The 27521-nt window shown below is 37.5% G+C and overlaps 1 protein-coding gene across 5 annotated transcripts in view; it reads right to left on the minus strand.

The window, feature by feature from the left end:
• kirrel3b (kirre like nephrin family adhesion molecule 3b) overlaps positions 1-27521 on the minus strand; it is a 1066676-nt gene that overhangs the window by 82424 nt on the left and 956731 nt on the right. For 4 of the 5 annotated variants that reach the window (XM_039764052.1, XM_039764050.1, XM_039764051.1 and 1 more), the window contains exon 15: positions 20608-27513. The exons of the other annotated variant lie outside the window; for it this stretch is intronic. In XM_039764052.1, the coding sequence (XP_039619986.1) occupies positions 27046-27513 (468 nt within the window). In that variant the 3' untranslated portion in view covers positions 20608-27045. Of the gene's footprint in view, positions 1-20607; positions 27514-27521 lie in introns of those variants that run through there. 5 annotated transcript variants of the gene reach the window in all.

A 27521-nucleotide genomic window follows, 5' to 3' on the forward strand; every position in this document is an offset into this window, starting at 1 on the left:
GTATTTGCTGGATTGCATAGGAGTCACCATTTTGAAGTTTATGGCTGGTTGAAATTTACAAACAATACCACGTGTGATAACAGAACTGCTGCTTCCTTGGAGGATCCTGGATAATCCAGTTACTGATTCTGTCAGGATTGTTTGTGTAAGAATTAGCTGTCTTGCAAAGGAGTTGCCACTTGGAAGTCTTGCCTTGGAGGATTTCTGGATTTACCTGACTTGGCAATTAACATTTTTGACAATATTGATTTCTAAACAGCAGATCTGTACTCATTCATGGTTGGTAACAATACATTTTGTTAACTCGTGTTTTCATTATTTGTTAAACCCAGGACATTTAGCTGTGCCATTTGTTTAATCTGGTTGTCCAGGACTGATAATTGCAGGGACTGAAGGAGATTTAAGCCCTGGCCAGGAGAAGGCAAGAGAGGAGGGGGACGATCCACTGAGAGCACTGCCAAGACACTCGGACAGAGCACAGAGGCTCGCAGGCTGACAAGGGTACATGGCTGGCACGACGTGAGGCACAAGGACGGCAATGCTCCCAGGGAGGAAGAGACAGCTCTACAAGGAGACACCGGTTGTGGGTCCAGCGAGAGAGGGAAGCCGCATGAAAGGACTGAGCAAAGCTGGCAGACAAGAAATGAGGTGTGCCTAATTCACAGCAATGCAAGGAGCGACAGGGATTCCACGATTCTGTTGGAAACGAGTGTCCGGTGAACAGAGTGCATCCGTGGGCAGTTGAACAATTAAGTGTTGGGGTAACACTGAGAACAAACTGGACTTTGCACCACTACAGGTTGTATCATCCAATTCATGTTTTTAATGGACTTTTAGAGTGTGGACTGTGGGCTTTCTTTTCTAAGATAAGAAATTTTCTTCATGATACTGTTAGATTTGGTTTATGTTCATTTATCTTTTTCATGTACAGTACTTATTATTGTCTAGTGTAATAGAAGTTACTGTTACTTCCTGAAGTTGCTGTTGTGTCTTTCATTGTGTGTTTACTCACCGCCCAATTTAAAGAAACCTGTGTGCTATCATTGGTAAAATTTCAGGAGTTCCCAATCTCTTAATAAAACTGGGTGGCGTAGTCGGATATTTTAACGGTGTCTAGGTTAGATTACCTGTAAGTGTGACCTGACACCTGTTACATCATACTGAACCAAAAATAAACCTTTCATGTGGCATCGCTACACCTTAAATGTGTGAAGCAATGCTTTTTGGTGGTAAACTGGATTGAAGTAAAGTGAAAATAAAAAACAGTCAAGCAGCTTGCCATTAGAGATGTCTGAGGTTGAATTTGCAGAATACAGAAACTGAGATAGGTAGGAGGTTACTGATAACACTCATGTTTGCTGGTTTTGACATCTCTTCCAATCCCCCATTAAGCAAAGAACCTAAGTGGTTATATTGGTACCTTTACCGTTAGATGATCTAATAGCATACTAAAGCAAGCATTAAGCCCGCAAACAACTGAAAATACAATTCCCTTACTTGTTCTTGTCACACCAGGATTTTGGACGTCTTTGAAACAGGAGACTCCTGCTGCTGTTTTTGTTTCACTAAGTCAGTGGTCAGCAAACTCATTAGTCAAAAGAGCCAAAGAACTGCAGTACAACGATTAAGATTTCTTTTGAGAGCCAAATTTCTTTTCAAGAACCATGTTTTTAGGAGTTAGTTTAAACTAGCTACTGTCACAGATGAGCGGGGACTCTGCCCGGCCGGGACACCTGGACAGTCCCTGAGTTGGATGATATTTCTCCTCCGCCATGAGAGGGCAGCTGCCCGAGTCTGTTTGGGGGCCACGAGAACGGACCTGGGGCACTCACCATTATGGAAGGATTTGTATGTCGTTGTTTTTAATTTCAAGCAGGATTACAGGTTCTCATCAGTAAGACGGTTTCTCACTGTACTTTTGATAAGGTTCATGTTTGAAAAAGATTGTTCGCATGAATATGTAGAGCCAAAGAGTGAAAGCACAGCAAATGCTAGTTTTTTTAACTGATCATATGAGTCAGGAATACTATTCCAGGTGATAAAAATGATCATGTCTCCAGGTCTTTCAAAGCAGACCACTTGTGCTGTGAACTAAAATCACATTTATTTTTCTCCAATTTTTCCAGATCAGCATTAAGGCATTCAAATTTTGAGCTACATAATTCTTTGTTTTTTAACTCCAGTAATTGCATTTCAAAAGCGCCAATGTCAATATTAAAAAGAGAAAAATTCAATTCTGTTACGTCAGCACTGAGAGGTTTTTTAACAAAGGCTAACGTAGCCATGCTATTTCTGAATTCCTGAAACTTCTGTAGAAAAGCTTCCCTCATATTTAACATTGCTGTTTTGAAATAGTAAATGTCAATTACCGAGTTATTTCCTTGGTGATGTTTCAGCAGGCTTGGAAAATGAATTAATGTTTCTCTTTGAAAATCTTGAGCAAAAAGGGACAATTTGTTTTCGAATGAAATGACTTCTTCCAACATCAAAAAAATTGTGTTTCCTTTCTCCTATAGTTTACGATTAAGATGATTTAGATGAGACGTAAGGTCTACCATGAAATAAAATTTTTGGATCCATTGATCACCTTTTAGTTCAGGATAGTCAACATCCTTCTCAAGGAGAAATGCTTTAATTTCTAATAATAGGAAAACGAAACGTTTTAAAACGTTTCCTCTTGAAAGCCAACATACCTTATTATACAGCAGAAGATCTGCGTATTCACTCTGTATTTCAACTAAAAATTCTTTAAATTGGCAATGGTAAAGAGTTTTAGCTACTATTGTGTTGACAATCTTGATCATCAATTTCATAACATTGCAAATTTCTTCTGGAAATGTCTGCGCACAAAGCGCTTCTTGATGAATGATGCAATGGTAAACAAGTATCTCGTGATTAATTTTTTCCTTCACAATAGAAACAAAACCTTTTCTCACTCCAGTCATACTTTATGCCCCATCTGTTGAAATTGAAACAATTTTATCGAGTGGAATATGATGTTTCTCCATTCATTCAATGAGAGCATTTGCAATATCCTCGCCACGTGTTTGACCTTTCAGTGGCAATAATCCTAAAAGTTCTTCTTTAGGACCCGTAGACAAAATAAATTGGACAAAAAGTGAAACTTGCGCTGTGTCATTTATGTCACAAGACTTGTCAACAGCTATTGATAAAGCTGAAACCAATTTGCTGATTGGTTATATTCAAAGACATTTTGACTGTCCTATCTTTTACTGTTTTAGCAGACAGTGGTAACTCTTTAATTTTTTTTAACAATTTCTGCCTTGTTCTTAAAATCCCGGAATAGCTCTTCGGATGCATTTATAAAACAACTTTTAATGTACTCACCATCTGTGTATGGTTTGCCTCTCTTAGCAATCTCTTGACTAACAATAAAGCTTGAAATATTAACATTGTTGGAAGATTGCACCCAATAATTAAATACAGAACTTGATTTTTCTTGACTCTTTTGAAGTTCCTCAACTGCTTTCTTCCTTGCATCACCTGTGGGATATTTACTGCCAAATGACTTGTGTTTAGTTGTAAAGTGTCTCTCCAAATTTGATTTCTTGTTATGCGCCAATTTTCCTTGACAAATAGGACAGGTCGGAAGGCCATTTGAGTTTTGCATAAATGCGAACGATTCTGTCCATTCAACTTTAAATTCACGTTTTTCATCTTCTGTTTTTCTTTGCTTCTTATTCAAATTGATGCCAAAAATACCTGTGAGATCTGCAGCTGGTTGAAAGATACAAGTAGCTTAATGCGCTTAAGGTACTCTCGTCGCTCGTGTGAGACTTTTCGGCACGCCAGGCACTGACCACTGTACACACTGACGGACAAGCTGTGACTGGCTCGCTCTCGCTCAACTCGTGTGTTAGTCACGTGTGGCTCCTCCGCGCCGCATACCCCACGCCCACTTGTGCTACGTCAACCCAACTGACACCCCGCTCGCCCGCACGTAGTTGAAATCGATTCATGGCAGAGCCACACTCAAGTGGCTAAAGAGCTGCATGCCAACTACTACACTAAGTGTATGAAGCACATCCTTGGTGGCATTTTCACAATTAACATAGTCCTCCATGATGTTGGGTGAAAAATCAAGATGCAGAATAATGTCTTGTTTTGTGAACAATCCATTTCTGATAGTAATCTCCTTGTTTTTCAAATCATTATGACTATCTTAAAGTGAGAAAATGGTACTGGACTTTTCTTACCTCTTGACTGATGTATGCTGCATGATGTTGACTGGAAAAGACTTAAACCAAAAGTGCAAAAACACAATTAAAAAAGAAGAAGAGCACGCAATTCTTATTTTAATATGTGCATTGACCATCAAGCCCATCACTATACTGGAAAGTTTGGGCCACAAATGCACATACACACCCAGAAGTTTAGAAAACCCTGCAGGGCCAACTGATCCAGCCCCTCAGCCACAGCTTCTGGTGGGGCTTTGGCATACTGGTCTCTAATGCGGAAAAGCCACGGCATATGACTCATATGGTACAATATCATTCAGTGCCAATGTGCCACTGTATGTCTGGTTGTGGGCAGACCCTCCAAAACTCAAAGTAAATGTATTGTAACATCAGTCATTTATTTAATGGCCCATTACAAGCTGTCTTTCGGTTTACAGTGCCTAGTTTATAATGGAAATGCAACGAGGTACAGCGAGTGCTTCATATGTTGAAGTTTGTCAGGTGAGTATGATACAGATAGTTAAGTGAACTTATTAGAAAGAAACTCCAGTGACAATGGGATAGCGGGGAGTGCCGCTAATGTGTTCATAATGGTGGTGATCGAGTGTTTAAATGATAACACTTTGTGGCCTTTGAATGTTCGAGATTTTGCTGCATTTTTCCTCTCGCTCTTCTGAAGGTTCAGTTGCATATTTTCTTCTTCTCAACACTTCTTAGTGCCATTCCTCCTTAATGCATTCTTATATAACATTCGAATGCACTTCTTTTGAAGAAGAAAACTGATTATGTAGTAGTCATAGTAGAAGTAGTAGTAGTTGTATTATGAGTATTGTCTTGTGTACAGACTACAATGAAATTCTCACCTGCATGTTTCATCAATTAATTTATCTACAAATTATATCCAATAAGTGACACAAATCCATATACAATATGTCCTTCATCTCAATTTTTGTCACAGTGTATGTGTTTGTAATTCTGATAAAACTTAGGTTAACTGGCTACTGAAAACTGTTGACAAACTAATTGGTGATAATAAGGATAACAGCAGCTTACTTGACAGAGAAAGTGATCATGTCAGGATTTGAACCCAAGACTCCATGATGTGGTAGATAAATGGAAATGCCAGTTTAAAATATATTATTACTACCTGAGCCATTCTTTCTTTTTCTACATTGGCTTTATCCGTCTTGATGGTTGTGGAGTGGAGAGCCACAGCTTCAAGAACCAGGCACAGCCTGACCATGGATGGATAAACTGGACTATCACCGGGCACACTCATTCACACATGACAGGCTAAAGTGGGGTCCCCATTCACCTTAACACACATTCTTATGGCAGGGAAACAAGACCACCTGGAGAAGACCAGAAATAGACACAAAAGAAAATGAATTCTCCATACAGGCAGAGACTAGATTTGGATATGAACTCAAGTTAGTACTGTTCCACCATGTAGGCTTTTGTTTTGCTGTTATGAGTTGGCACAGTTTTATATTATATATCAACCCTTGCCAGCCTGAAATCTTGCTTTTCTAAATATGAGAGATGTGTTATTGTAACATACACAACAAGCATAAGCATAAGTCTGAAATGTAAAAAAATTACAGAATTCAGAGGCATATCCACAGCTGTTAAGTTATTACAAGCTATAGTCAGATCAGACATTAAAATAAGCAAAAATGAGGAACACAACAAATGGAAAAATGCCTCATATTATATTAATATAATATAATATAATATAATATAATATAATATAATATAATATAATATAATATAATATACTGCGGTGGGCTGGCGCCCTGCCCAGGATTTGTTCCTGCCTTGCGCAATCTGTTGGCTGGGATTGGCTCCAGTAGACCCCCGTGACCCTGTGTTAGGATATAGCGGGTTGGATAATGGATGGATAATATAATATAATATAATATACACCTGGGTATTGTTTCCAGTTCATTCACTGTAGCGAAGACCTTACATGTTCTCCCTCCATCTGCCAAAATTTTCCTCTCTGTACTTTTTTCCCACATGCCAAAAGAGCTTGACGTGGATAAATGACAATTCTGAAGTTGTCCCCACTGGAGTGTGACAGTTGGCATGTGCATGAACAGGACCTGACTCCTGCCTTGCACTCAGTGGTGTCAAGACTGCCTCCAAGCCTCTGAGACCTCATATTACTTTTACAACAATGAAATACATTTTAAATATTATTTAAAAAATATATTACTACCTACATGAATATATTTTAAAGTATGTTGTAAAATGCTTCAAGGATAAATATATTACAATATAATGTAATATGCTGAAATGTATTATAAAATATATAAATTATTGGCACTTTTGTAAATTGCAATGTCTTTTCTAAAAAAATAAAAATAGATTTCCTGATATATTTTAAAATACTCGGACTAATATACAATAAGATACATTTTAGAAAATTATTGTAATATATTTTTAAATATACTTTGTCACACATATGCATATACATCAGGAGCATCCACACAGTGCTACGAAGGTAAACATGATGGCAGCAGCTCTGGGGGAAGCGCGGTCACTTGAGTCCTGTCTTTTTTCACCTTCATTTGCTCAGCTCCACAAGCTATTTAAAGAACAAAAATGGCAGAAGTTCACTTCTGAACCAGACAGGGCATGGAACAGAGCTTTGAGGCAGAGAACAAAAATTAATTATTCACCAAGTTAAAAATATTAAGCTTATTCAAAAAAATTAAGAATGCTGTGTTTACAAAACTGGGTAAATCTCCATGAATATACTGTATATACTGTACAGTATATATATATATATATATATATATATATATATATATATAAGCTGGTAAATGTCATGGTGGATGGACTGGGGGGGCAGAGGATTCTGAACACTATGACATGGGACAGTGCTCCTCTGGTTTTGCCCCAGTCTGGACACAGATTGTAGTTTTGAAGGGCAAACCTGTCGAGGTCTTTTGGTGCTGCCAGGGGGTGATGTTGCAAATACACCTCCCCGGTTTGGGAGGCTTCCGTATGACCTGGAAGTGCTTCCATTATATGACGTTGTAGCTCCAGAAGTTCTCCCAGGTCTATCATAATAGGAAGCCATTTCACTTCAACGGATGAGTCAGAAATGGGAGGCAGAAAACTGGAGACGTGGAAGGAGACATTGTGTTCATTGGTGATTGTGGTGTGGACATTGAAGACTAAAAATGAAAGTATTGTGAATAAAAATAATGTATTTGCATTAGGGATTGTATTGGTGCAATTTTTTCTCGGGTTCGGGTGCTTGGTGGTGGCCCATTGAGGTCTCTCTCTCTCTCTTTACACACATATATATATATATATATATATATATATATATATATATATATATATATATATATATATATATATTGTGGCAGATGACCAGGGATCCTGCCCCATCAGAACGCCTAGAAGAAGGACGGAATGGGAGAGGGGCACTATCTTTCCCTGGGTGTAAGAGGGCAACCCCCTTGGATTCCACTGGGGCCATATGGATGGATAGCACTTCCACCACACCAGGAAGTGCTGTTGAACCAGGAACTGTGTTCACCTGGAGTGCTTCTGGGTGCAAGGGCAGCACTTCCGCCACACTAGGAAGTGCTGCCGGAGGACCATCACAGAGCACCTGGAGCACATCCAGGGCAGGATAAAAGGGGCTGCCTCACTCCATTCAAGGAGCCGGAGTCGGGAGGGAGAAGACGGAACTTACAAAAGAGTAGTGGAGGCTGCTGAAGAGAAGCAGAAAAGGACTGAGCTTGTGGATTGTGCACGGTATTGTGTGTAGTTGATAAATTAAAATAAATAGTACATGCTTTGAACATTGTGAGCCTCATATACTGTATATATGAGTTACATTATATTATAGCACCCTTAATTTGTGCGGGTAGATCAAGCACATTTGAGATTGTTATGTTCTGTAATGAAAATGGCATGTGGTTGCTAGAAAATGTTTATTGGCAAATTTCCTCTCACTGTGCTACATTTGTGGGCTACTCTCAGTTCTCTAAGAGTGAGTGTGTTCTAAGATATTATAAGGTCACATTTTTGGAGTGTTTATATACAGAAACATTCACTTCAGATATACACTTTTAAGATTTACTTAAATCTTAGGGTCGGAGTGGTGTCTCTGAGGCTAAGGATCTGCACTGGTATCACGAAGGTTGCCGGTTTGAATCCCCATCACTGTCAAAAAACGATCCTACTCTTCTGGGCCCTTGAGCAAGGCCCTTAAACTGCAATTGCTCCAGGGGCGCTGTACAATGGCTGACCCTGGGTTGTGACCCCAAGGGGTATGCGAAAAGTAACAAATTCCTAATACAAGAAATTGCATAAGGCGAAATAAAGAACAAAAAAAAAAAATACTATAATTAGTAAATCTAACACTGGTGATCTTGATCTGAAGATTTGTGAAATAAAAGAAAACTCATTTCTGAAGTGCTTTTACTGTACATTAAGATCAGGCTTTTCAGAATGAAATGTTGTCTGCTCTGTGGTATTCTTAAAATTGATCCTCAAAAGACTGTGAATCTCACCCGGAGAAAACACGGTGTGTCTCCGTCAGATACTGGTTCAATAAATGTGGGATCAGCTGCAGCTTTCTCATGGTAACAAAAATCTTTATAACTAATCGTCAATACGAGTAGCTCACCCCTCGACTGGCTTTTCTGTCTTGCAGAACGTACACAGGGCTCTTTTGCAGCTTGATAGCACTGATGGAGACATCTTTGAATTTTTTCATTTTTTGCAGATATAAACGGGAGTCAAACAAATGAAGACGTTTATCAAATTTGCTGTGTGCCAACAATGTTTCGTCAGGTTTAAGAATAAAGTGTGTTTAGAGGACTTTTGTCAGTGTTTTTTGTGCAACTCTGATCCCAATATATGATATTGTACACAACTGAACTTTTTAAAGTAATACAGATGAAGAAGACCTTGTTTTTCGAACATGTGATGAATTATAGAAAATGGCACCAACACTTCTTATATGAATGGATTTAGTGAAAAAAGAAGAAACAACCAAAAAGACCATTTTTGTCATTTTTTTTTCTTTCATTTCCAAATATACAGAGCATTAGCATCATTAATTCACAGACCAATACAGGTAAAATACAACATTTTTTTTTTCATTTTGTTACTTAAATACAGAGAGGCACACTTTATGAAAATGTGGTTTACGCTTGTAGAATACATCCAGTGAGAAAGTAATGAGTAAAGCTGGGGGATTATGAATTGGTTACATTCCAATATCTGGTGGAACAGTGGCCATTTTGATCCAGAATGGCAGTTTGCATGGACCCTTCAGAAACAGGATAAATGAAGCAAAGTGACCCTGGAGCCGATATCTGTTAAAAGTGGACACAGCCATTAACTATCACCCCAGGCCAGCCAAAAGCCTTCTAATTTAGACGTAACTGAAGACTGCAAACCACATCTTTCATATAGTGCTAGGTGAAGATAAAGTGCTTCTTTTTTCTATGTGGATTGTACAAAGACTTTTTTTTAATCAATCATTCCATAATATGAGAGAGCCAATGTACAGTATGTACAGCCAGATCTCTCTAAGCGAGGGGATTTCAAATGTATTGCTTAATTGAAACACCATTAATTTAAACGATTCAAAAAACTGCAGAAATGTTCTTAGCTGCTTAATGTACAACTTTGTGTAGGAAGCAGCTGCTTCACCTACAAGAGCAGGAAGATAATTATAAGGATTGGCATGTCTATGTAAAAATCTGTGTGCAGTAAAAGACAAGCTGCACATAATAACAACAATAATAATAAAAATAATAATAATAAGAAGAAGAAATTAAAAAAAGAAAAATGAAAAATAAGGATGGCATTAAATTTAAAAGTAGCTGTCAAGAAATGCTAAGGACTTCATGGCCTGGACTTTTCAGTTTGGTTTGTTTTACTGTGTGAAAATCAATCTGATTAAGCAGTGCATTTGAAAATCCTTCCCAGCATTTATTTTGAACCATCTGATTATCCTAATCAAAAAGAAAGCAAAAAACAAAACAGTCCCTTACTTTTTTATTCTTTCCATGTCAGTCCCTCTTGTTGCTACAATAATCCCTTGAAATTGCTTTGTCCGAACTGTGGTATTCTTGTAGTTTGCTGATGGTGGGCAGGACGGGGGGATTTGGGGGTGGTTGGGGTGTTAGGAAATTATAAAATCACATTAGAGATTATTAAATAACATATACATATTGTATATATTTTTATAATGTTTATGATGTTTACCTATAATAATGCTGCATTAACGTGCTGTCATATATACGGTAAATACGAGTTCCACACGAGCACACTACAAGTTGGATGATTCAGAGAAAATAAACCAATCCAAACTGTTCTAGTTGTGATGTAATGCTTACCTTTCTCTTTAATCAATTGTATAAAATGCAAAATATAACCTGGTGAGCCAGAAATACCATTGTTTGTTCAAATTGCATTAAGGGCAGTGGTACACATTTAATACATTTATTGTGCTCATTTCCATGAAAATGCCATTCATCTCTGAATTGTCCAACTAAAAGCCAATGTGAGCTCTCTGAAGAGGAACGTTAAAACATCTCAACTTGGAGCTCCAAATTGTCCGACAGCACGCGAATGCAGCTGTAGCCACCCTGACACTCTTAAGGGCATCCATGTAGATTTCCAGTATGGTGCTGCACATGAAGCAGTGATAGTTTTCATAACTGTTTTATGGACATAAAATGTATTATTATTATTTTTATTATTTTTACTGCTTTATAGACCTGTTAAATCAGGGTGATGCGTAGAACAGGACTGAACGTTCATCCGCTTACGATTTCCAGCTCCCTTACACAGTAGCTAGCCAGCTAAGGTTTACCTGAGAGTCAGTTTAATCATGTCGGACACACCTGGTGAAATGCATGACTTTACAAGATGAATATCGTATTCAATAAGTACCATATGTCTAATGTCTGCACTTCTAGCAAGCATCATTTTCCATTAGTGTTTTTTTTTCTTAGGGAGTGAAAGAACGAGGTTACAGAAAATTATTTACAGAAAGAAAATGAAACTGTGAATAAACTTTTAAAAATATACATTTGTGGTTTCATCCACTTTTCATTCCCATACAAAACTTAATTCAATCCTAAATTAATGATCCCCCTAGTTTTACCAGATCAATAGGAGGGTCTCTCTCTCTCTCTCTCCACATTTCGTTACTAAAGTAGGCCTGCTAATGTATACTCACTTTACATGCACTGGTGCACTTTCTGCTTTTTACTATTTAAATGGCCATAGCTTTCAAGATCATCACTAAGCAAACGCATCATTGGAAACTCTTATGCCATATTTGAGTTCTGTGTTTGGGTAACCTCACATGGAAACTTGCAATAGTCAATTGTCTGCGAAGGTTTTATGCCAGAACTGGTACCTTCAGCTCTCTAGAAAGTCAGGAAAAAGTCGTTGGCCATTTGTGCCTGAAAAAGAAGCATAGCATAACTTTCAAGGTAAGCACAAGCTTGAAAGCTGATGCTGCATGTGTGTAGAAGCAGGTTTTCCTCCATGTCATCTATACAACATGTAGTCTGGGAGCTTTCTATGTATTTATACCACATATATGGTGGCATAGTGCCTCACAGCTCCAAGATATCGGGCTCAAACCTTTGAGGAGTTGTGTTCCCCAATGTCAAGGAGATGCTCAGTCTAGTTTGATAAGCAATTGTTACTTAGCCTAGTGTAAGTGACATGGGTGAGTGCCTTGCAGGGCACTGATAGCACTTGCAGTGTCATTTCTAACGTGGACTGAATTTAAGGAACTGACCTTTTACATTAACGAGTGCAGTAATGCCACCAGTCCTCATTGTAGAGGAGCAGTTCTAGATACTGGAATATTGGAAAGTCTGTCAGCTTTCCACTCTTGAGTCTGGATTGTTTAGTATGAAGTTGTAGGTTCAAGTTAAGTATGGTGCCGTGCTCCAGTTACAGCAAACTTGGAGAGTTAAACTGTTGGCTTACTACAAGCAGTGCAGCAATGTCATTCGCGATCAGAACCTCTCATGTTACCAGACTCACTGCAGAAAGACGATCATGATGAGTGTGGCAGAAGTATGCTACCAAGTATTGATCACATTTTACATCTTGGTCAGAGTAAATTCAATTCATTCTATTTATATTTGGTTGGCATGGTGGCACAGGAATTATCGTCCATAGCTTAACAGCCCTAGGCTCACATGTCAGTCTCTTCACTGTCTTTATGGCGCTTGTATGTTCTCTTTATGACGTGTTAGCCCAGATGGACTTTGTAAATTAAATCTGTATCATTTATATTTGGGGTGTAAGGTGGCAGTGGTCTTTGGCACATTCTGTGTGGAGTTTGCATGTTCTGATTATTTTTTCCTCCAGATTTTCACTCAATGACAGGCACGTTAGGTTGCCCAGTGACTTTTATGAGTACATGCATGAGTGTGCAATAGATAGATGGACACCCATCCAAGAATATTTCCTCCCTTGCACCTCATGCCTCAGGCCGCCACAATCCTGGCTTGGATGATTAGGTGGTGTTTGAAATGGCTCCTCTCTGTCTATGTAACACACTAAGTAGCTAAAAAAAACACTATATACAGTACATGTAATTAATTGTTACAATTAATTCATTATGAAGCATGCTTCATGTTGGAGGAATGAATATTAAAGAAACACAGCACATGATAAACAAATCCAGGGACTGCGCAACTTGTTGCAAATGGGTTTTGACATATAAATGGGGGGCAACACATTACTATAAAGTTTGGAAACACACCTTTTTTTTGTTTTGTTTTTCAATTAACTACTGCATTTCTATTTTCCTTCCTCTGATTGTCCAAAGAAAAAATGTCAGTAATCGGCTGTTGTTTTCTCTGGTCGTTTCTTAAATATTTTTCAATTTGAATGAATGAACAGTGATAAGAAATGCACACAGCTGGTGTTTAATCAACCTTTCTAAATCCAGATATGCAAAAAGAATTCATTGGCCTCCATTTAGACTAAATCCTTGTCTGACAGCGTATGATAAATATCAGCGGTGTGACAGAGAGAACCCCATAAAACGTCAGCTGCCTATAAATTATGCATCCATTTGGTTTGTTGGTTAAAACAAATGCCCCTTCATTGTGTAATGAATGGCAAAACAGGCTGTGTTAAATCAGAGGAGCAATGTGCAAATAACTATTTTCCACAAAGTGAACATCTGAAAATAATAAATCGATAGTGTTATTTGTATAATGTCACCTTACGTACATGTTCTCAATTACATCTGTTAAAAAATGAACAGTGCCATGGAATGAGAAGTAGGCTTTTCTTTTCTTTTGGCTACGCAGAAGGAATAGCCATCTATCCACCTGTTTTCTGACCAATTTATTAACTTAGGGAACCAGAGCCTATCCTGGCAGCTTGTGGGTACAAGGAAGGGAAAACTTCTGGATTGGAAACATTTCATTCATAAATGGCTACATATGGACAAGAAGGTCACCAAGATGGCTGAGTAGACTGAACAGCTTTCTTTACAGGCTTGACAGCAAATTCTATGTGGTCCTGGATGTATAAAAGCCTTAATATTACTAAATGATTGTAATTTTAGAGAAGAATGGGCACTATAACGACTTTGTGATTAATGGTGAGTGAAATAGTTTACAAGAAATTGAATTTCTAAGTAAAAAAAAAAAAAGTGTTTTGCTTCTAGGGAATTCATCCCATTCGCTCAAGAAGAGCTGCATTTAGTTCCTGTCTGGAAGTGTTTTCATGCATCAGTTTGGCATGCATCTGTCTGTCATTTAGTATTTAAATAAAGATTTCATTAGAAAAAAAAAAAATCACCAGAAATGTGAATACCCTCAACTAGAAAAAGGCGGTTGCCAGGTAATGGGAGGGGGTATTTGGCAGAAGCCACTTTCCATCTACTTAGTTACTAACACAGTAAAGGGAACGATGGTGTGTTTTTGTTCAAGTCAATTCAATTCGGTTTATTTTTGTACGCTGTTTTTCACTGAGTGCTGGCGTAGAGTGTTGTGAAGAGTTCTCAGGTGAAAAGCAATTTAAAAATTTACAAATTACTAATTACATCATGAATACATGTAGGAATATAGAATTGTTTAAACCAGGGGTCTCCAACTCCAGTCCTGGAGAGCTACTGTCGCTGCAGGTTTTCATTCTAACCCATTTCTTAGTTAGTGACCAGATTTTGCTGCTAAGTAACTGTTTGCCTTAATTTTAATTGATGCACAACTTAAGACTCAGGTCCCTTATTTCTTTTTTTCCTTAATTAGCAACCAAACAATATTAAGACACAAAATGAACCAACACATAAACAACAACCTGCGTCCATCATACAGTAACTGAAAATAAAGAAAGGTGAAGGCCTCAGTAATGTTGATCTGCTCAGGTCCACAAAACATTTTGACAGCGCTCTTAAAAAAGAAAATCAACAGTTTTGGAAATGTCTGCCATGGCAGAATGAGTGCCATGGAATTAAATAATGGGTTTAACACTAGAATTACCAGAGCCTACAAAAAAACTCGTAAATCCGGCCCACCTTAAATCCCTTCGCACCTCTCCGTTAGCGTCTTTTGTCTTATAAATGTGTTGATAAGCCCAAGCAGCAAGCAGCCTGCTATACCATCCCCCCACTGCCTCAGAACGGGTAAGAAGTCCTTCCAGTTCCTGCCTTGATTATCTGGAAGTGAGCTACCTAGAGTTGTAAGGAGAAATGATTTCATGTGTGTTCTGTGTCTACAACAATCTATGTAAACACATCATTAAAACAGAAACGTTTTTCATGTTTTAGTAAGAAATGACAAAATGTAGACATGAACTGTATAAAGTTAGCAATGAGAATTGGCTTCCAATTAAGAAACTGAATGAAGTGAAGTTGGTTGGAGTTTGGGGCCCCAGCTTAGTTGGTCATCTGTTGGCTCGGATGTTTAGGTGCCATTTAGGAAAGAAGAATAATTCAGCAGTCAGAGTCTCAAGAAAGGTCAAATAGAATAAAGGGAAATAATTAATTAGCAGTGAAAACTGGTCACTAATTAAGAAAAGAGTTAGAATGAAAACTTGCATCCACAGTAGCTCTAAAGGACAGGAGATGGTGACCCCTGGTTTAAACAAACAGGAAAAACAAAATAGTTTGAAACTGATTATTAATGGAGCCCAGCAATATCTGTCTATTAATGGATTTGACAATGTGTGAAAAATATGCAGTATGCCACAGCTTAAAAAATGTATTCTATTACTCCGTAACAGCCTTAAATAGAACTGATTTTTGAGCATTACACAGCTGCAAAAAAGAACAGAGGCAAACACAGATGTTTTGAGTGAGGCTATAGGGAGCTTGCTTTCCACCAAAAAAAAAATTGAAACACCAAAAAAAAAAACTTTATTGACTTTTGCATTTTGCAATTGCAAATTCACCTGCAAAATTAATTTTGGTGTCATTATCTGTTCATTATCTGTTTCACTACATGGAATCCCTGGTAAAATTAGCAGATGTGGAGGTTTGGATACAGCACAAAAAATGAAAGATTAAGATGGCACAATTTGGCCTATGTGGCTGTCATTCTGGTGGGCAGCATGCTACAGCAAAAAGCCTCATGGATTCCAAACTAAAGAGTTGGTTGCAACTAATTGACATTTGTTTCAGCACTGTATACATATTTGGTATTTTATTTTAAGGTAATTCTTCCTGGTTTAATCCTGACAAGAGAGAAATAACAGGCTTGTTCTTCTACATTTCCTTAACGTGTAAGGGTCACCTTTTCAGGCAGAGGATCTCAAATATGGCGTGCTTAAAACCAAGCAGTAATGCAGGCCTTTTCATATTCACACAATAAAATGCTAGACTTATTTCATTAATATGGCATGCTAATGAAAAAAAAACATTGAAGACATGGTATACAGTGCTAGCATTACTGCTTCACAGTGCTTGGGTCTTTATGTTTCTGAGCCAAGTACAATCTTTCCGTTTTGGTTTCATGGCAAAGTCCAAAGGCTTGCTGGTGTCTGACCACACAAAGTAGAACCTGAAGATTAGTTGTTTTTATTCACAGTTTCCCTTTTCTCTTGTGTTAGCAACAGCATTTACAGTAAGTCATATACGGTATTGTGAAAGGGTTCCTAGGTGATAATACTTTAAATTCTAAGAAATACATACAGGTAGGATACTATTTTTTTCTTTTTAAAAAATCCAGATTGTAGTACCACGCATTACTTTTTTAATGGCTAATTACAAACCTTTGGATTAATTTAATATTGGGAAGAGTGTGACAACTGGGTACTTTTAAAGATGACATTGTAGGTCCTATTGTGACAAATGGTGAGCAATACTTTGCAAAGAGCTGACTGATCTGTTTGTCATTACTCGGTTGAATGGACAGAATCAGTTATCTCCAGTCACAGTCACGTGGAACAATCCTGAGTGGTTTGTGTCGGAGTTTTCTTACCAGTGATTTAATCAGTGATAACAATGCACATGTACATCAAGTGCAATAAAAGAAATCCTTAACCACTTTTGAAACTACAGAATATTTATCAAATATAAGAGCTAAGTTTCTGTTTTGTCTGTCTGGTCACTTTCTGGTTCTCTAATATAGTCACACCTTCTTAATGCTGCACATGCCATCTATGACACACTAACACTATTATGCCACTTTTTAGTCATGGACACATGTGCAAAACAGAGATGGCGTGTGACATTATCCGAAACTCTTCAAGTATTACTCTGATGCGTTTTACTTGACATTTTGACTAACTGCTGTCACTATTCTTGCTGTCATTCATTTTTTGATGTCATTTATCTGCATAGCACAGTACAACGCAACTACTAACCTGCATTCAGCATGGAAGCTGACTGCCCATGAAGAGCCAATAAAAAAAAAGTGTATAGAAGGAGGCACACCACACTGCCATAAATAATTTTATCATTTTAGTATGAGGTCAAAGATGGTACGGTCTTAAAAAGGAGACGATAGCTTGACTTCTTAGACATGCCACTGCTGAGCTCACTTTTTAAAGCTGCGCAGGAGTCATGGTGGGCTATTCTACTGTGGCTTACCTGAAATCTGCCAACACTCTGCACAATGCTTTTGTCTTTTTTGCTGACTTGATTGTTGTATGTGGATAGAAAACACATTTGCATTTCCACACATATTAAATGTGATGACTATCTGTTTCTGCTCAGCTCTGAAAGTGGTCGGTGTGACCCATGAGAAGCTCTTTACACCTCTTTCTTTAATGTGGTCAAGTGCAATGGAATTGTAAAGTGCGTCAATGCAGGTGTAAACAGATGAAATTTGCTTCAGTTACGAATTCTCACATTCATCTGGACTTCCGCTCTCCTACGACTTTTTGCACTGCCATCATTTTTTTCAATGTTGATTTTGGTCCTGTGTCCTCTGGTACTTTTTCTAACCTACTACACTGGCTAAGAAAAGTTGATAAAGAGGGAAGCCCATTTCAAGAGAGATGTGAGGTGGAATATACAATAAGGATGAGCAGAGAGGAACCTGTGTGTCTTTTTTGTAAAAAGAAAGATAGCAGTTAGCCTGTGTTGGGTAAATAAAGTAACATATTCGGCCTAAAAAAATAAAACTGTGCTTGACACCCCTGATATACATGTGGAGAACTATGTAACTATAGTCCTTAGAAGCATCATTTCAATTTTGAATAGTGTTTAGAATGTATTAAGAAAATATTTAATTTCTTGGAATAATGCTAAATCAGCCATAATCGTAATCAGTTTTGAAAATACCATATATTATAATAAATTTGCTTTTGAAAAAAACTGAAATCTGTAAATTTTGTTTAATTTTTGTAAATCTAAAATTCAATGAAAGCTGCACACTGAAATGATATCCCACTGACACTTGTGAGTTAATGCACATTGCCATTGTTATTACTCATAAATCACTGATTTTCCAGAAGGCATAACTTGTGCCATTCTTAAGTAACCGATTTAAAATGAGAGGTAAGAAACCAATAAGGTAGACGGCTATCATTTCTAAAACCTTTTAAAAAGTATTCTAAACGCAATTTCTGAACTTAAAGCCAGTCCTTTATGTTGTGCAAAAAGTGACAAAAAATTGTTTTATCATTTTTTTTGTCCTTTGTAACTGAAACTGACATATGTTATAATGTCAGAATTAAAGAAAGCATGTCAGGAATATAAAAGACGAAAGGTCCCAGAAACAAGTATGTAAGTTAGCTGACAGTTGTGAACTTTCATGGAGAGGCAGTACACTGGCCAACTTTATCTGATATTGAAAAATGACATAACAGAGTTCAGAATTACACATAAAATGCTTGTTCCTTGTTGGCACAACAATATGGCAGAATACAAGCTGCTTTGATTATTTTCATCATGCTGAATCAATGTTTTGTTCTTTGAAAACTGCAAAAATTAAACACAACAAACAATAATTTATCGCTATATATATTTTAGATCAAGTTGCTAAGATAATTATTTGCATGAATGCAAAACTTTGCCATTTTTTTTACACTTAATGAACTTTAAATTATTATACATTTCAATGACTACAGCTAGAATTTAAGTACAAAAAACAGATTCGTATAAAGTGCTTACAATAAGAATGAATTTTATACACACTTCCTTAAAGTGGAGACTTGGGACTCAGATTGTCAGATTTCTGCCTCACACTGCTTCAGGATGCTTCTCGAGGACAATGAGAATATTTGGGAGTCCAGATGTAATGCCACCATGTATCTTTCTATGCAATAACTGGGATTATCACCCGCAAAAACTCCGCCAAGCAGCCACATAAAGGAGAAGGAGATATCTAATAAAAATAATAATAATGGTAATCAAAAACAGCTTTACTTTATGTGCTTTATTCTGAGTGTGTCAGATATGTTGTGTAGGGTGGTGAGCTTGCCAGAAAAATCATTGTAGAGACACATTTTCTGAAGTATCCCTGGCTTTGTCTACTGATTTCCCACCCAAAACCAAATTGTTTTTTGGGTCTGTGTATTTGTAATAGCATGTTTTCATATAAACGTATAATCATTTCTGGATGTCATCCACCTTATTCTTATTATTTTTACATCAGGTGTTTAGCTCAAGATTTGTTCAACTGAGACGTCTTCATTGGGTTTGCATTACATCTGTTTAATGCTTCTCAAGTTCAACCCTGAGGACACCCTGTGGATGCAGGTCTTTGTTTCAACCAGTTTTACAATCAGTGAGTCATTTTCACTCTAAATTTACCTTATTGTTTAATTAGCTGACTTTTTCTTCTCTTCTTATTTTGCATTCAGAAAATTGCGTTACTATTAGCTATACATTCAAATGAAATTAGGAAATAATTATATTTCTGTTATGGGGTGCAGTCTGGAGCCCTTGGAGGTAGTAGCAAAGAAAAAAATAAAACGAACCTGAGTGCCATTATGAACAATGCTGCACATGCCATCTATGACACACAATTAATATATATGTATATATATTATTATATAATATACTAATATTAGTATTTTACTTATTTAAAGAGCTTGTTTAAAAGACAAATGAACTTAAGTGCCATTATGAACAATGCTGCACATGCCATCTATGACACACTAACACTATTATGCTATATATAACATTATTATTATTATTTAATATACTAATATAAATGTTTGAATGTAATTATTTATTTAAAGACCTTGTTTAAAAGGCAAAATTCCCCATGGGACAATAAAGTTTTATCTATCTATCTATCTATCTATCTATCTATCTATCTATCTATCTATCTATCTATCTATCTATCTATCTATCTATCTATCTATCTATCTATCTATCTATCTCATTAGAAGCTTAACTCATTTTTTTTTACTTCACGTTTTCTGTGATACTAGGCTGACCCGCCTTTTAAGGCGACCGACTTTTAAGTTGACCACTTCTTAAGGCAATTCAATATGTAGATCAATTTGATATTTTATACAAACTCATTAATTTAGTTATATTGCATTTGAGCGGTATCACTTTAATACTTGTAGTTTCTGTTATTTTTGTGATGAAATTTAAACTTTTTTTCTATATTGAGGTCGCCCTTTTGAACCCCCCTGATATTTACTACGCGGTGAGGCATTTGTACTCCATCAACATTCATTATTTCCAGAGACATAATTTTGTCTATTTTTCCAGCGCATCGCGCACAAAAGCAAGAGAACGGTGGGAGCACCAGAACTCTGCTCACATCATGTCGCTTTGTACCGCAAGCTGCAAGTAGTAAGTCTGTGATAAGCGGAATACCGCTACGCTTTCCACTCACGGGACGGAAGGACAATCCCGACCGCTTTTATATAGTAAGAAAGAAGAAGAAGATATCGCACAGTCTGGAGTAGAAAATCATCTTTTATCTGGAAAAATGAAACTACAAATCCCATCGTGCATTGCAAAATGGACGGGGCGTATGTGAAACTCCGCGCCTGCGTAGCACTCACGGGACGGAAGGACAATCCCGACCGCTTTTATATAGAAGGATTTGCTCTCTTAGTTATATCCAAATGTTAACAATTAATGACAAGCATAGCAGACACCGGGGAAAAACACTGAGTGCAAAAGGAGAGCTGTTTTAATGTTACCTACTTGTAGCAAAAATTAACAGAAAGCTAAAAATCATATTTTAAAGCAAAAAAAAAAAAAAACGGTAAATTCTTTTGCATGAGCCACACTCATTCCTGCTTCATTTAGTAAAAAACAGCATAATCTAAACATAGGAGTTGGGATGAAAGCTTCAGGGCTGAACTTGAGAACTACAGTACTGGTTTAAATGATATGATACCAAGGGCTATATGGTGCAGTTAAAACAAAAATATTTAGTCTTCTTATTACTAGTGTAAAAATTACTCAGAGTCCATTTTGGAGCTGGTCCTAAACCTAGATAAATGGGGAGAGTTGGCATCTGGAAAGTCATCTGGCCAGAAAAATCAAGTCGTGGAAAAAGATGAATAGGAAGAAGAAAATGAAATACTAGTATAAAAATGCCATTTTCAAAGATTGAAGTCAGCTAGCTATAAAATCAACTGTTTTGTTTAATAGTATCAGTGATGTCTATAAACAAATTGAAAACTAGCATTAAACTAAATATATTTTATTAAATAGAGGGTGATGTGGTGGTGCACAGGTTGGCACTGTAAACTCATCTCTGGCGGCTCATATTCACTTCCCCATCAAATCGCTGTCTGCGCGTGTGTTCTTCTCCTGTTTGTGTGAGCTTTCTTATGGTACTCCCCGGGCATTTTTTTTCTTTGACAGTCTTCATATTGGCTCTTACAATGGCTCAGTGCTCATCACTGTTTCCTTAATGAACCTGCATCCTAAATCTGAAGCCCTCACCCCACACATCTGTGTGCAGTTGTCCTATTCTTGCTATGGCTTTCTCTGCAGGTACGCTAGTTTTCATTCCCCATCATAAAGACACTTGCAGTCAGTATGGTTTTGTGCTCAAGTGAGGAATGCAATGGAGTAATGCACCCTCCAGGTTTGGTTGCTATCTTCTGCCCAATGCATCAGAATAGTTTCTGGGACTTGAAGCCCCTTTATTGGATTAATTGATATTTTCCCCTAGGCATTTTCCTTTCTGACTGCACTATAGTGAATTTGAATTTGGTGAATCACATTTTAAAATATTACTTATTTTTAACAGCTCCCCTTTTATTATTGGGCCCCTCGGCTTAATCCAAGAATGGACACACTGGCTATACATTTCCATTGTAGCTAGTCTCTTAATTAGAATTTGATTCCTGAACACAATTTAAGCACCGATTTAGTCTGATTTCTCATTTTCATGTTTCTGCATTCATTCTGTCAGATATCTATGGGACTTAGGAATGCCATGTAGTATCAAGCTCATCCACAATTTACCACATCATAATCTAGTTGGGATTCACTGAAACAGCATGGGAATTCAGGTTCGATAGAACGTCCCTCTTGGATTACCTTTGTCCTGAGTATTATATTTTATAAACAGGATGCAAGTTACATCAAATAACTTTGGGTGCAAATGGTAACAAATATGTGGCACCTGTACCAGAGGTATTAACTCCATTTAATATTATTGTATTCCAACATTTTAAAATAGTTTGCAAAGCTCACGTTAGAGGAGCAACAAAGAGTCACAATACAGAACTGTGGAATAATGTTTGGGTTTACTAAATGGCACACGAAAACTAAGATCAGATTTTGCACTAATTCAGCATAACTGTAATTCAACTGGGAAATGTGAAGTTTATATATATAATGAGTTAAATTAGCCACAATTTAAGAAACTGGCCACAAAGAAAACTGGGCAAGCCCATGTTAACAAGGCAGTTATTCCTTGACTTTATATTTTAAGTCTATTTTACATTTGTTTTCTCTATTATAAAGCATTTGTAGCTAGATACGTGTATTAATGAGATGTTGTTAATTAAAGGGAAAGTCAGCCATAAAGTGGTTGTGTCCCAACTAGCCTTCTTTTTTTACGTTGTTATCACGGTAATAACTTTTATCTTTTTTCCCCTGTATATAGTTGTAATTCACATTTGTTTATAATGCATCATATTGTAACAAAAAGTGAGGTAACACTTTGGGTTTAAAACTACATCTATTAGTTGCTCACTCTTAAGTAACAAGACCTTATCATGCACTTCTTTGGGACTTCATAATACTTACAATGCATTAGTAAAGTGTTTATTCTCTGCAGTGTGACCTGCTAACAAAAACTTGTGGTTTAAGGTGGCTTAACTGAGACACATTTTGCTTCATTTTACATATTTAGAAGTAAGACCTGTGAATTTTTCATATTAACAAATAATTTTACCATCATGTCAATATGCTACACTGCACAGAGATGAATTACCTATCTAGAGATGTTTAATAATATTATGAAGAGCAGACGAAGCCTTTGTTTTGGTCTTGTTAAATTAGAGTAAATGAGTAAAAGATGCATTTTTACAGTAACAAAACTAATGTGTTGCCAAAAGTGAAAAGCAATTTGTTCCTCAAGTGATTCCATATAATCTGTAGACAAAGCCAGATGGATTTCTAAAACATTTTTTAGTTAAGAAGGAGTCAATGGCAGGATGGCTTTTATTTGAGATGTAATTACAGGTATATTGTCATGACCAGTTAGTCCAAACCTAGCTAGAGCTCCACATGATGGTTCTAATGGAGCTTCATGCTGCACAATGAAGTTTGTTCAGGTTTCTGAACTGGTGTGAATCAATGTGATTCTAAATGGCCTGTCATCAGAGTCAAAGCAATTTATAGTACTTTGTGCACTATATCTCATTAAAGATATCCAACTGAGTCATTATCTATTGACAATCAGGCTTAAAACCAGTGCCCAGTGGTTTTCTACAAGATAAGAATGATGAATTCGGCTCTCACATTGAAAAAATTCTGAGTAGTTTAAAAAAAGGAGTTACATGCATATCACAGTTTGTGTACAGAATGTAGTGCAGGATATTTGCACACACAAGCCTAATGGGTTTAAGCCTGAATAAATGGTAAAAATAATCCTGTTCTGAATTGAGTGTTATGTAGCCAGGTCATTTCAAAATGTATTACTTAGTAACTAAGCATCATCATATAAAGTATATTGTATGTGAACAGACTGTAGAGTTGCCCACATTCATTCCATATTTGAATGCTTGAGGAAATGAAGCATCATGTGAATCATCAATATTGATATGGAACAAAGGGTCTAAGATGAATCAGACTGGGGGATTGACCTGTGCCATGTGAAACGAGGGGTACATACTGGGCATTTGCCAGAATAACATAAAAAAAGCTGTGAGAGTTCCTTTACAAATCTGTTTAGACTACATGTTCATATGATTCGTATTGAGTGAGCAAAAATGGTCAGTTCTGTTTAAATGACCCCATATGTCACTTTGTTGTATTTATTTTGCATTAGAACAGAATATTATTGAAATGATTATAGGTTGGGAACTCTGTGTTGTTCTGCTTACAGTCAGCAGAGGCATTACACACACCAAGGAGAAGTTGGAATTATTACACGTACGGAAGGCTCAGTCTTCAGTAGAGTGACCATTAAAGACCACCCACAGTGACTCTAAGCTCTATTACTGATTATACGCATTCTCCTTCTCTCTGCTAATATATTATTCTGTTGAATCCTTTGACAAGCATTCATTTTATAAGTTAATCCACAAGAGCTCAATGCCTAGCAATCACAGTGAAATGCATTTGTGGTTCTCAAGTTCTGTTTAAAATCTTAATTAAAATCCTTAAAACATGCCATCTGTTTCATTTTGAGCTTGTTTTGCTGGCAATTATTAGAGATAGTACACTTATGGAATGAATTACACCAATAAAGTGTTATTGGGCAGGACAAATAGCGGGGCATTGAATGTTAAAGACTCACGCGAGACTAATGAATAAGTGGAAGTTGGCAAATGCAAGTTATATTAAGCTATTTTGATAAAGCACATTGTTATCTAGAATTGTGGTCAATCCACTAAATGTGAGGGGTTCTATTTCAAAAATATGTACTATAAATTTGGATAGCACGGTCGTGCAGTGGCTCATGAAGACAGTGCTCTGGGTTTGATTTCTGTGCCTGGTTGTTGTCAGTGTGGCACTCCCTTAACCGCCTCATGTCTATGTGCCTTTCCTCTGGGTGCTCCACCAGATGTGCTTGTTACATTAACTGGTGTTTCCAAACTGCCCCGTGTTAATATGCACTTGTATGGCTTGTGTGATGGACCAGTCCCCTATCCCAGATAATCCCGAAGTAAGAAGGTTTGAACATGTCATGTTATTCTTGTCATTTTTTTGAGCAAAAAGTGAAAACGTTGGCACTGCAACAGAGGTTACTGAAGAGGACAGTAATATTATGCTTCATTGGTCAATATCCTTTGTTCACAATCCTCATTCTGATTGCCAGTGGAAAGATGGTTCTGTGAAAGTCACTTCAGAACAGTTTACTCAGGGCTTAGTAAAGGATTCTCCGCTTTTTCAAAAACAAAGAACACAAGATCTCTCACTATAAATTATAAAACTGGATTAGGCTGAAACTACAACTTTCAGAGGTCAATGTCCAATATGACATTTCAAAAAAGATCACAGTCCAAGTACAATACGTTATTTCCAGCCTTTTTTTCTGATTGGAGCTTCTCTCTCTCTCTTACATACGCTGCTTTACTAGGCTTTTTAAATAATATGGCCTTCATCCCTGCCTCAAGAAGATTTGTTGTCTAAATGGGCATTGATTTTTATGGTGAGAATTTTTTTTTCTATCGATTTCAGCTGTGTGACAACCAAAATACTTGGAATGGCACTCTTGGAATTTTGGCTCTAGTGTAACCAATTGATTCAATTCATTAAAAAACAAATAACATGTAAAAGATTTAGATCTGTCTAGTATTAAACAGTCCAAAAACCAGCTTACAAAGTTGGAATCTATTTAGACAAAAGGTGACTGTTTTTTACAAACCGTTTGGCAAGATACCTGCTTGGCACTAGGGCAGTGCTGTCTGAGTCTGCTCATCGTCTGTGGGGGCAGATTGTTAAAATAACAGGGAGGAGGAAATGGGGAAAAATTCAATGAATTATTTATAATGGGAGAAGGGGAAGTTGGAATGAGAAGAACTGATTTGTTCATATAAGGGCTTGACCCCCTATACTAAACTTGCTTTCCTTAAAGGGTCAATTCAGTTCCCGATAAACATCTGAAATAGTCTTTACTGTTCTTGCCTCATTATTTACCGAGAAATCTTATATTCTTTATTTCTGACGGAAGACGTTGACAAACATACGTATAAAATAGAATAAAAAAATAATTGTGGTGCCAGCAAAGGTCTCGGGGCAGAGTTTCAATTTTAATATTCCTCTCTCCACCCATTTGTGGCACATAATGCCAGTTTAAATCTCCCATAATTATATTCATAATCAAGATTTAGGAATAGAAAAGCAAAACCCGTGCCTTGGCTTTAGTAGTCCTCCATTCCTTACAGAAACCAGTAGTCTGAAAACACCATGTCTGGTGATCTCACATTCAGAAAGTAAGGGCGCAGGAAATAATGTTAGCACAATGAGTGGATTCTGTCTTTCTGTGTAGCTGATTGAAGTCCATGTGGTGATTCTGTTCAATGGATCACAAATGTACTCAAGGATTTTGTGCTTTAAGCCACATGGAGCCAACAAGATACTGAATTATACAAGAGCAACTTTGAGCAGTCATAGTGGAAATTTGTAGCTAAGCCACTTCTACAGAACCTTGGGGCTGTTTCTATTGTTGCTGTCTTTAAGTGGTCCAAGAGGCTCCAATGGAAGTTGTAGATCTCAAAAAAGAAAATCAAGAAGAAAGGTTTTGACTTCATCCCACCCCATGCTGCCCTGGCGAGGTTAAGGATGAACTTCTATCCTTTTTGAAATGGCATTAGAAGAAAAGTCCAAGCTCTGGCCATTGTGACATGCAGTTGTGCCATCCCAAGCTTCCCGGCAGTTTCATGTGTTTTTGCCGAATCTGGGTGGATTCTGAGGTGAAGTTTGAGTCAACTCACACTTCTTATTATCTTCTTATTACCATTCACACAAACAGTTTTCAGTTCATTTTTCTGGTACTTCAAAAGGCATAAGTTGATCAACTTATGAGACCCTCACAGAGAGCAGAACTGAAGGGCAACCATATGCCATGCTTTCTTAAGGTACTGTTCTGGACTAAAGGTACCTCCTTCAAGAAAAAAGAAGGAACATGAGCTGGAAATTGAAACAAAACACAAATAATCAGAATGTGACTTGCTCTTAAGACGCTCCCCTCGTTTGCCTCCAAAGTGCTTCTTCTGTGATCCAGTCCATCTCTTGGTTCCATCCACACATGGGTCATGGAAGCAACGGGGCTTACACGTGTGTCTGCATTCTTTTCTGCAAGGGCCGTGTGAGGTCCGAGTTCTGGGAGGAGGACTGTGAGTAGTGAGAGGAGGAGGAGGCTGAGGCTTTGCTGGCCTTGTCAAATTGCACATATCCATCCTGTTTGCTGTAGCTGCTGACACTGCTGTCACACTGCGTGTCCAGGAAGGAGCTGGAATCGCTGAGGGAGCCACGCTGGAATTCACGCTCACACAATTCAATGGAACTGCTGCCCATCCCCAGTACAAAACGCTGGCTGTAGTCGTAGAGGCGGTTGGGACCAGCACCTAGGGTGGTATAGATATTGGTAAAGGACATGCCCGTGGGGACACGTTGTTTGCCTGTGGTGCCTGTTGTGGTGTTCCGGAGCTCTGTGTTCTGGTTGCCTGTGAGAGAAATGGTTGGCGTTGAATGATGTTCCTTAAATGTATTGACACTGTAATAGCCGTTGGTTGGATCCTTAAACA

Source organism: Polypterus senegalus, chromosome 9 (assembly GCF_016835505.1).
Source record: "Polypterus senegalus isolate Bchr_013 chromosome 9, ASM1683550v1, whole genome shotgun sequence".
NCBI lineage: Eukaryota > Metazoa > Chordata > Cladistia > Polypteriformes > Polypteridae > Polypterus > Polypterus senegalus.